Below are 12294 nucleotides of genomic sequence, written 5' to 3' on the forward strand. Positions count from 1 at the left end.
ATATTATTTAACGCACGAAGAAGTCACACGTCTTTGGATAATCTTATCCCGATGTATGTAAATCGCGAGACAACAAAAGATAACAAAATTATGAGTTCTTCTCAATTGCCGTTAAAATTCCCTCAGTACGATCGCGCGAAAATGAATCTAATTTCACTATCGCAGAGTTACGCCCGCGACGAAAAAAGTGTGGAAGAGCGATATAAAATATAAGGTTAATTATACAATATTAAGAGAGTAAGTTAAACCTACAATTTCACGGGAATCCATTGCTGTTCCTCTGCCGGGCTCTCCGCATCGCGGCTCATCGCTCGTTATTCGCGCCAATTCCCGCCGGAATTCAGGGAAGCCTCGCATGAACAGGCCGGAAATCGATTTCGCGAGGAAGGCGGAATCTGTATAGCGATCCCGAGGACGAACGGAGTCTCTTGTCGGAGGCGCGATCGAGCTTACAGTTTCGCCGGCGTAATATAAAAGATTCACAAGCAGATCCCGCGCGCTATTCCGTATTCGCGCGCCCCGCTCCCTCGAGACGCAGAAATTGCGGTCGTGTTTACGTGACTTTCGTGAAAATTCAACAGGTAATATTCGTAGACAAGCATGGAGGTAATATAATAATATTGTGCGATCCCATTATAACAGATTTTTTTAAAGAAAAGAATCATTTATCTCTTCTAATTATAAAGTTAAAGTCTTTATAATTAAGATATTTAATTTTATTTGCGTAAAGAAGATGTATCGATAGATTTTATATAATAATAGACCTCCCCTTAATGCTAATTATGGATAATTGTGACGATAGTTATGAAAAAAATCAAACTTTTAAACATTCCACTTCGCGCTGCGAATCGATATTTCTCGAAATTTTTCCGGAATACGCGCGAGTTTTATCCCGGCACACAGTAGCGAAACCGATATCGGAAACTCTTTTAGAGGAGTTTATTCGGCCAAACGGGATAGATAACGCAACGCGCGAAATTGCGCGTTCGCGTCATCAATACGTTGACACCTTTCAAAGCGAAAGCGAGATTTTCCGAAATAACGCCTCGAGACGAGGCGAATTTAAAGCATAAAAAGTGTTATTTTGACATTTTTGTTCACTCAATTGCGTGTGCGCAAATTCTCGCAGATTAAAGAAACAATCGAACGTAATTTTACACTCTTGATAATCACATTATCGTATTGCTTTAAGAGTTCATCGTACAGTATATTGAAATTATCAAGCTATTGTTTTTCAGCGAACCAAAAATTGCGCCATCTCATACACTCGCTCATTTCCTCGTTTGCCATAATTTAATCTCAAACCTGCCTTCTTAATAATAATTATAAAATTTATTTTACTCCGGTTTCCCTCCGCAACAATTTCTCACCAACCATTCAACGCAGCCACTACTTTACGCGACGAAACGCATCGAGACAATCGCAAGCTCGATCAATCTGCCGAAAAGTCACTCCAACATCTCGTGCGATCGAACCGTCCAAGCGTAAGCGAAAGCTTGGCTCGCTGCCGCCGCGGAGACTGCAAGCTCGCATCTTAGGCGGTGCCGTGCCGGCCGGTCACCGTTTTCCCCGGCGAAGCTTTCGAAATCGTGCCGCGAGTCCGCAGCCACGGGCCGGCCGACCAGGAGCCAATCGACCGACCGGCCATGGGTGCGAACGCCACGAATGCCAGTCACCGGGTCATTGTCCTGTGACGCCACAGAGAGCTTTGTGGCCCGTGCCCGAGCTTACAGCTATCGTCGCTGCCGATGGCGTAGAGTGGAAGGGGATAGGGCGATGGAGGGGTACGGTAGGTTGTCGTGACGTCACACGTGGTAAACGCCACCGGCGACGAGAGAGAGAGAGAGAGAGAGAGAGAGAGAGAGTTGGTGGGCCGTTCCGTGATGTCATTGACTAAATGGCAATGTCGTCGTGTTGGAGAGGGAGGGACACGCGCGAAAAGAGGATATAACGGACGGGGAGGGCAGGCAGGTGTTTTAGGAACGAGAGAAGGGGTTGGAATACGAGCACGGGGCTATTCTTGGACGCCTCAAAAACACGCCGTCCTCGTGGCCGCGAGCCGCGCGTTGCGTAACTACGTGGGAGAGCTTTTCGCGAAGGAGGCGTTCGCGCGAAATGGCCCTCGCGCAAGAGGAGAGGTGAACAAGAGAAATCGAGCGGAACGGAGGAAGAGAGAGAGAGAGAGAGAGAGAAACAGAGAGATATAGAGATAGAAATCGATGAATGAATCTCACGGTGACATAATTACGGCGTTTGATTGATTCCACTATTAAGCCTGAGGTGATATGGATTTTTTGTGGAAAATCGAGCTTTAACGCGTGGAATTTGATTGAAATTGTGTTTAAATGCGTTTAAATCTTTTCGTATATACATACGTGCTTTCCGAAAAAGAAACAGATCAGATTTAGCGCAAAAAAATCTCGAGTTAATTTATAGGAAATCAATTATTTTTGAAGAAGAATATCGAGAGATATCACTAGTTTTTGAATTATAAAGGATCGAAGACTCACAAGAATAATATTAAATACTCTCTCTGTCTCTCTCTCTCTTTCTCTCGTGTATGTTAAATTAATCGATGCGATTTTTGAAAACTATAAGTTAATTTAACAATCGTTTCTTATTAACAGAAGTTTCTATTTAACAGAAAGTTTCCTTGTTGAAATGAAAACGATTTGTCAGATATGTCTCTTTATCCTTGACAAGTTTATTCCATTATACGCGAAAGGGTTAGCGTTAACGAACACGTCTATAATAGGATAATTCATATACGCTCTTATCTATTTGCAATTTTTGCAGTCCGAGACTATTAATAATCGTTCTTTTAATTTAGATAAAAAATTTTTTTCCGCGTTATATATCCGTGAAAGCGAGTCGATCGATGATTACCAATTATATTTTCATCGTCGGATTCGTTACAGTCGCGATTTATCTCCTCGCGATTGTATTATTTATCTTAATTAACTATTAATGAAAAAAAAAAAAAAAAATGAAGCTACGTATTTCGTCGCGACATTATGCATTTATGAATTTATCGTTGTTATTTTTAATAATTATATCTTTTATTCGCGTCCTACATTTAACGCGTACGAGACCTTTTTTTTTTTTTTTGTTTTAATATCTAAATGTTTTAATTAATTGATTTTAATGTTTCAAATTATTTCACCTCTTAAAATTTTTCTTTATCTTTTAAAAATATTTTAAATGTTTTTCTTTTATTCTTTCCATAATTTCGAACTTTATTCTGACGCTACAATTCAGTGGTTAAAAGTTTCGCGTAATTAGTCAACTACAATCATATCTAATGCATAGCGCAAACGTAGTTCGAGACTCGACAGTCCATTGATTAATTTTCTATGCCGGTAACTGTACCAATGTAGGTAGATAGGTAGGTGTATAAGAGTCCCATGCAAGGCCGCGCGTTATAAAGCTCGCGTTAATTCTCGTCAAGATACACGCTCCTTCCATGATTCATAAATCGATTCCCTCGAGCCAAACGCGAAACGGTCGATGCGGTAAACAATTCGCTAGTTGTAATCCGCTACGCAGTTGGCTTTATTTATTCATCCAACATATTGGAGGAAAATATAATCGTAAAGAGAAACGAACCCCCTTAAAATTGCATGATATTTCCAAAGGCAACGCAAATAATCAAAGATAAATAACATCAACGTAAAAATATATAAGTTCTCGTAGCCTAATTACGATACTTTTCCAGCAGACTTTTCACAGGAATTATCGTACATATGTTTTCCTTCGGCTTGCGAAGTGGCCGTCAACGTTACATGATACGCGGACGCTCTGGGAAGAGCGAGAGTTTGTTATTTCAAGAAAGGGTGGGAATCACGGAGGGCACGTAACTATACCACCCTTCTCCTACGCTAACATTCGCCATGTTTTCGCCCCGGCAAGTGTCAAGTGCAGGCTGTTCCTCGCGCGTTTCGTTCCATCGACGCTCCTGCTCTCTGTGTAATGCGAGATTTAATTAAGCCTCTTAATTAACACGTCTCGCGACGGAGTAAAGTGCCCGTTCGTCTTGCGTCCGAGAGAGAGAGAGAGAGAGAGACGGAAAGCGGAAAAGTAGGCGATCTTGTCATTCTGCTGCAGCGTCAGCCCGACGCTGAGAAGCACGAGAGGGGGTGAAAACAGGATGGGGATGCGTTTGTACTAATTGTGTAACAATTATGTGTTTTGTCAATTCAATCACTGATAAATAATTACGCACTACTTCTCTTCTATGATAAGGATGATCAGATCGCTACGTTATTACGCTCATCGTACACAGTGTGTTCCCGCACGTTCTTTAAAATAAAAAAGTTTCGCGGAGTTGATTCTGTTTATGGAATAAAGAAGAGTTCATTATTTTCTTTTTCGTAAAAGTATCGCTCGAAAAATCCGGAAAAAATTTAACTAGTTATATGAATCTACACGAAGGCGCTTGAGAAGTGGGAGGTTCTGCACTATGACTATGATAAATTATACAGTGGTGACTATCGATTTCACCGCGCGGCTTAAGGTCAGACGTTACGGCAAAATCGAGTTCGAAATAACCAGTGGCCTGCGAACAAATTCAATCTTTTTGCTCCAAATAACGGAGCTCTCGCCACATCCGTCTTACGTGCGAAAAAGCCTCCTGGCTGATTCGCTCCGAAGGTAACCCAAGTTCCCGGATAAATACATGGGTTCGACACGTAATCGTGTAAAAAAATTAGTATAAAAATAAGTATAAGATGTAGCGTAAAAAAATGCCCATTGAAATGACGTTTGAAAAATAAAATAAATGCGCGAAGTAAACAGTATATTCTATCGATCGAATTTAAGAAATTTTTAATTTAATATTAAATGACACGTCTTTGTATAAATTTCTAATAAATACCTATGTTGGAAGAAAGAGATCCAGGATGGAGGACGGGATGAAAGATGCCTACTACGTTTGCGACTTTCCTATACTAGCGGCCAATAAATCTCTACGCGCGACACCGCGTTATATTGATTTATTTGCGCCGGCGATAACCGTAAAGTTAGCGCGATACCTTGTGTTTATCACGGCCACGAAGGAAGCGTGCAAGATGTTTTCGCGACACTATCCGTAATAGACGTAAAAAATATTGAAACAACGTCATACGAACGACGAGAGATTAAGAATATTCGTCATTTCGCGGAAACATCTTTTAAAAATGTCTCTAGGTTGAAATATGTTCAACCTTCTCCATATGTTGCCTTCTTTTCTATCGTACATACATAGACCACGCGCAAGGACAATATCATTTTAAACATATCACAGGATATTACGCATGCGTGACAAACGTACAACTAAAAACTGTCATAGACCACAAGCGGAGAGTTAAAAAGCGACTCCAAGTATTTTTATTTACACGCTTACGTATCCATACAGTAAGTTGTATCCCTTATCGTGTATTCGACATTAAAGTATATCGGAAAACTTTACATAATCCAGATATAGGCCGTCTCGTTATTCTCGTAAATGGATATTTTAAATTATTGCGATATAGCAATATTATCGCGAGACAAAGATAATTTTTCGCCGTCGGCGATTAAGCGACTAATTGACAGTTCATTACTCACCGTCCTTTCTGTAGTAAAGGATCTCGAAGTGCTTTTCGACGCCAGCGACGAGGGCGTCTCGCAGGGCCGCGACCGCGTGCGGTGACGTCATCGGTCCATGCAGGAAGTCGCAGACCGCCGGACGCTGCATCACCTCGGCCCTTGAGAAGCCCGTCAGCCGGCAGAAACCGTCCGAGCAGTAGATAATGTGGCATAATCCCTGTTGCGCGTTCGCCACTAAAAAGCTTCGATCTGCAACGGATCGAGTAAAGGACCATCAGTTTAAATGACCTACCTATCTCGTTCCATCGTTCTCGACTGGTTTTGTTTTTTCAATATAATGACATTCCGAAAGGGACAACGAAACACGAGGTATTTTGATTTCCTAATAACAGCGACGATCGCACACGCTTCGTTAAATCCGCCGAGACTTCAATAGCTCATTAAGATACGTAGCTAGGACGTATTCTCGGAATATCTAAATTTAACCGGATTCACCGTAAGCGTATAATATAAGATGGACGCTACGCTCGTTAATAATAATCCTATTTATATTTATTCTATAATCGCGAAGTGGCAAATTAACGCAAACTGCCTATATATACCTATAGTTTCAGACAATCATGAATGGTACACTATTGTAAGGAATATACCACGCTACATTGCTTCTCCCTTTTCCCAATATCATTTGTCTCGTTTGGGTAAAACGCTTCCGGCAGGTTTTACAAGCCCGTTCTTCTATCGTGTATAGCGAGTATAATGGATTTATCCCAACGCGCGCTGAAAATTTCACGCGTCATTTCTCATTGCTGACAATAATAACAAAATATGAATATACGATTCTGGTATCGTCGAGTCTGGTCGATCGTTCCCGTGGATATTCCATAGATTCGCGATCGTCCAGGATCGATCGTCGCGGCAGCGCGCGGATCGCGAAATCGCTCAAATTCGCTCCAAGCGCGACGACCTTCGTCCTAAATCCGGCGACAGCCTCAAAGTGAACACCATAAAATATTTCTCTGCCGCGGCCATTAAGGCCGTCTGCCACGCGACTGTAAGTCGGCACGTTCCCTCTCTCTCTCTCTCTCTCTCTTTCTCTCTTTCTCTCTACGTGCCTCGTCAAGAGGGACGCGAATTATCCGACACTGAATACACCAGCCGCATAAGTGTTCGGAATCACCATTGCGTCTTTCGATACCTTCGTGCTTTAGATTAAAATCGACTTTATTTCCTGTTGACAAGACTGGAGGTGCGGCACGCGTCAGCTGGCGCCGCCGCCATCGACGCCCGACACTGTCCGTCATTCCAAGAATTTATATCGAATGCACGTGACTCACTCGAGCTGTTATGCGAAGCTTCGCAAATGACATTCTACGTAAAAGAATCGCTTTCAATAGATGCCCGGGGGCTTCTGTTGGTCAACAACGCGAATAGATAAAGTGGAAAAAAGACCGCGACTCGACAGACGCGGGATACAAATCTTTCGGAGTTTGAATTTTTTTCTCTGCGCGTGTAAAAAAAAAAAATTATATATACATATATATCTCTTCTCGCTTCGCAATCTAACGCGCGAGATCACTAGCGAGAAAAGAAATTCTTATAAATCTTGATGAAAAGAAATGAAAATGAAAGGTAATGCTCTCGAACTCTAGAGGAAGGTGGTCGAGCCAAGAACGCGCGATATAATGACTCACGGATACGCGAGACTGGTCGAAAAGCTCGTTTGGCCGCGAAATAAAGCACGTTTTCTCGTACACTAGTAATTCTTCTCACGCGAAGCATTTCTCGCGCGGTCGCACTTTGGAATTAATTAATTAGAGACACGTGTCGCGCGCTGTTTCCCGAACTGCGGACGCGGCGGTCGTGGCGGTTTACGTACGCGGGAGAGAACGGATATTTCCGTTCGAATATCTCGCCGAGTGTACGCGTGTACGAGCGTGCGATCGAGATATTAATACGCGCGACCGTTTTCAAGTGCATTTCAAGTGGCCGGCGTTATGGCGCACCAGAATCCAGGAGAAATGTCAGTCGCTCCGAGCGTCGCAACTGCTTTGCGTGCCACGGGTGCCGCCGTGCCCTCATATTCCACCGCGTTACGTACCTAGGAATTCTGCGAAGGACAATTGGGTTTAATGAAGCCGAAATTGAAAATACAAGGGTACGCGCGCGCTCGCGGTACGCGCAACGTATATAAGATTAATGATTCGCCATCGGATATCCGGAACAACATCAGCTTGCGTATCGCGTGACTGCCTTCCCTCTATGCCGCGTCTTGCCGCTATGGATTACGTCTTATTGAATTACTTCGCGGATTGACTCTACACTGTCGTTTGCTGTAACGACGTGGCGTAATCATCGGAACAATAAATTCAACTACCAACGTGGGTTAATCAATTATTATTGCGGAGCGTAGGGTAATTAATTTTGGTTAAGTAAATTTTAACCATCTTACATGCATATATATATGCACAGGAACGTAACAATTATTAATACAAAAGTACAATAGATTACATAATATAGCGTGTGTACGTAGCTGTGTACGCGATACGTTGCGTGAGACATTATTTTTAAATAAAATATACCCTCTCCCCTTAAGAAGAATAATAGTAAAATAATTTTCTAAGTCATATGGCATGTGTATATATAATAAATAAATATAAATCTCTCACTTTACAATATCTTTGATCACTTAATTTTCGCCACGTGAAAAGATAAACTTAATATTAGAATATCTTATCGTACTAATAATTAAACGGAGATATGATACTCTTTTTAATAATAGATTACAAGGTTACAGTCTTCGCGAGATCATTTGCGATTAAAGATATCAAAACGAATTAATTATTGCTTGTTTCTCTCTCTCTCTCTCTCTCTTTCGCTCTGTCTTTTGCATCAATTGTTCGTACTTCATTTCTTCGCAGAAGCGATCGTGACATAGCACACGATAAAGCTAATTAACATTAAGAAGCGCGTTTGCGAATACGATCATTTTGAATATTGCGTGACTGGGCTCTCTTAGTCGATGCTTGCGCGAGATTACGACACGATATTACGTTACACCGAAATGCCATTCAACGTGCAATTTTCATTTCATGCCACTCAAGAAATTCCTCGATAATCGTTATACGTTCAACGCCTCTCAATTAAAGGCCTTTCAATATCAATTATTGATCGTTAATATCATCATGTCATTAGTATCTCTCACCTCCGTTCTTCAATTATAACTTTTACACTTTTACAGATGTAGCTGACGCGATAATATATATATATATATATATATTTTGTATATATGTTTTTAATTTTATATCCAATAATTTTACAACAGTACTATATTTTATTTTTCCGATAAATCTAGAGCGCCGGATGCATCTGGTCAGATACAGCCTGCCGTCGAATGATTCGGATAAAGAATTTACGACTGCCGAGAAAAACGTTACTCAGAAATAAAAGTTAGTGCAGAATCTCCTCTCTTTCTCCACACGAACAACATTTTAATCGTGATTAATATTGTTCTTCGGCTGCAACTAACGGAGAAACATTGTTCGCCGCCATGTAGACGAGATCGATCACTTATATTTTTGCATAATCGCGATGAAATTACAGAGGCAATCATAAGTTCGCGGATACCATCATTCTATCAAAGAGACATCTAAACTTCTGATTTCGAGAAATCTATGATGTTGATCCGCATTAAATTTTTTTATCTTGGAAACAGGTAAAAAAGTAAATAAGACATAATGTAACACTCTTGTTCGTGATATCTGCTTGTCCTTTCTATTTGTTATTTCTATTTGAAGATAATATCCGCGGGAAAAATGTAGGTAACGGGATAATATGTGATAAAGCAAACGAAGGATGCTGTGAAAAAAATCTCGATGCAGCGACCTGCTTTTCGCTCATTATTACTGGTACGATTCGACGTGTACGCAGAATATATAGTTCGCTAACGCTTATACTTTGAAATTCGCACGCGCGGACGTAATTGGAGAAGCACTTTGCGATAATGAATTACATTTTCGCTATTACAAATGTAACGCTTCGCATTATCGTCGATGCAATATCCCCCGATACGGTTTACCCGAGCTTACAGCTTCAATTCTATCCCCGGCTCGAATAGAATTTTCTCTCTTTCGATCCTTATCGAGGCTTTCCGCGACTATAAAGGGATCGCTACATAAATCTACGATGCGACGAAACTCTCGCGATAAAGGCCATCGGTGAAAATTGTCGCGAGACAAAAGTCGCTTCATAGAGTCGAGTTTAAAGAGGAACGCGGACGAGGCGAAGAGGCGCCAAAGTAACAGCGTAAACGAGGACCACCTAGATGTAAGACCTCTTTTTACCCGGCCCATCGTCGCAACTTTATCGCTCGTAGATTAGAAATAGAATTCGCCGAGTTCGCATCTCGGCAGGGCTGTTGTGGCCCTTTGCCAAGGATGTCACTTAGTCGAGTTACTTCGTCGTTTGACGTACCGATCGCCCTTGTCTCTTTGAACTGCTGATTTGATCGTGAACGACTTGCGCATTGTATTTCTCTTTTGCCGCGTTAAAAATTTTTCGTAATCGATTCCTCGATTGATCCAGAGTCGATTTTTTTCGCGATATCAATAATTTTCGAGATATTAGAAATTAGAAATTATTCTAACAATAAGATTCTAACAGCTTGAAGAATTAAAGAATATAATTATATATATATAGTTAAATTCAAACGTTTAAAAAAAATTTATATTGATCAGAAAAATTGATAATCTTTAATATAATAATGGAGTAAAATTTAAACCATGCATTTATGTGAGCGTAAATGTTTCAAGTCACAGTCATAAAGTCGAACAAGTGATCGATATGTGTGTGTGTGTGTCTTCTCGACTATTCGCCACTTTTTTTCTCCTCGTAATATTGCTCATCGTTGTGTTTTGTCAAGTCCTTTCGTTCGAGGGGGGACACCGGCGAAGAATGCAATTCGTATTCGGTGCCAAGAACGCATTTGCGCTATACGCTCGCGGCACAGAAGAAAATAGAAGTTCTACGAAAGAACGACAACTTTAAGATCCGCGAGATGTAACTCAGCCATCGGAATATTTCGGGCGTCTGCGTCATTAGGCAAGAAACTTGAAATTATCTTAGCATTTGACGAAGGGTACATGTATCAATGTTGATCGCGCTTCGGTCTAGCATAACTTTTACACAATTTTAATTTAAACAAATATTATCGTCGTGTCAATCGTGTATTTTAATGCAATAATCAGCATCTTTATCGTTGATATCTTACCGATGCATAAAATTGATTCAAGATTTGAATTCAACGTATGATTGCCAATTTATGCGGAAACCGGTTTATTTTGATCCGCGGAGAATCGCGAATACCATCGATAAACAGTGATAAGAATGATATTAAACCCACGAGTTTTGTCGAAGAAAAATAAGCCGCAAGACGCGTTTGGTATCCGATAGAAATACAGAGATGCATCTCGCGCGAGTAAAATGATAATTTTTATTAGCAACAGGCCCGAAAAGTGCCTCCAAGATTCACGGGCGCGATGTGATTCAAACGATTCAAAGGAAATCGCGTCGAGAAATAATAAACCTGATCTTGAACACGAAGCTTCACTTCGAAATCGTAAATCGCGAATTGCGAAGAGAGCGATAATTAAGGTGCACCCAGACGATTCGATGGCATCAAAGCGACTCGTTAAGATGAATCGCAGCGTTTCTGGTAAGCGCAAATCCGCGAACGTAATAGCATATGCCAGCTAATTTTCAAGATAAATTGAAAATCTTTGCACGCATTTCCGGAATGCGGGTGAGATATTTATAATTCCAAAATTCTTTGGCCAAAATATTAGAAACTTTATACACTCGACGTGACATGACTTCTTAATTACGCGTGATATTTTTATGAGAGATATAGTTTCTCGCGATAGTCACTATAGTCATATAGCGACAGTGAAATTGTTAATTTTTTAATATTCACGAAGGAAACTGCACGAGACGCAACAGCATTTGCTACACCGTTGAACGCTGCAGGCGCATTCGTCTCGTACTAACGGCAATCTTCAAAGCTGCTGGATCCCGCTGGTAAAGGGAAACATACCGAAATTAATGATCTTTTCCACGCCTCTCGCACGATCGAGTAAAATAAACGATCGATCCATCTGGTGATCCAGCGAGAGACGCTGCACAAAAGAAATCATAAAGTCAACGTAGATCCGATAATTCAAATAATCAATTTCATTAGCCGTTTGCGAGATATATTTTCACATACGTATGCCCGTGACACGCGAGGACACGGCTGAAACTCTTGAAGATAAAATCTCGAACGTGTATTAGTGCCAAATTAAACAATGTCAGTGTTTAATCGTGTCATTATTACAGGACGCCAATGTAGCACGAGTCGGAAAAAGCGGGCGATAAATAAGCCAACATTTCATTTCCATGCAGTATTTTACAGAAAAACATCTTTTTAACACTTAACAAGTTCTGAAAGTTCTCACTTTCCTTCAAGTTTATTTTCAATGCGGAAATATCTTTCGATACGCTCTGAATTTTTTCAAACGCGGAGTAAAAGCGATTCTTGACGCGTAGACGTATATTCGAAAAGTAGAAAATTGACATGTCTGATTGAGATGACTTTACGTGCCAAGTTCGACACACGCCTGCCATTCTACGAGTCCGCGTGGACCTTTGTTTTGCCAAAATATAAAAGATGCCGCGTCGTGAAAATATGCGAATCAT

At 41.0% G+C, this 12294-nt stretch overlaps 1 protein-coding gene across 13 annotated transcripts in view; it reads right to left on the minus strand.

Moving 5' to 3' along the window:
* Sei (seizure) overlaps positions 1-12294 on the minus strand; it is a 97371-nt gene that overhangs the window by 74845 nt on the left and 10232 nt on the right. For 12 of the 13 annotated variants that reach the window (XM_070312277.1, XM_070312274.1, XM_070312273.1 and 9 more), the window contains exon 2: positions 5584-5814. In XM_070312277.1, coding sequence (XP_070168378.1) covers positions 5584-5814 — 231 coding nt within the window. Of the gene's footprint in view, positions 1-252; positions 576-5583; positions 5815-12294 lie in introns of those variants that run through there. The other variant, XM_070312284.1, reaches the window with a different exon arrangement.

Source organism: Polyergus mexicanus, unplaced genomic scaffold, assembly GCF_030449975.1.
Source record: "Polyergus mexicanus isolate NDT 795.1 unplaced genomic scaffold, iyPolMexi1.0 SCAF_22, whole genome shotgun sequence".
NCBI lineage: Eukaryota > Metazoa > Arthropoda > Insecta > Hymenoptera > Formicidae > Polyergus > Polyergus mexicanus.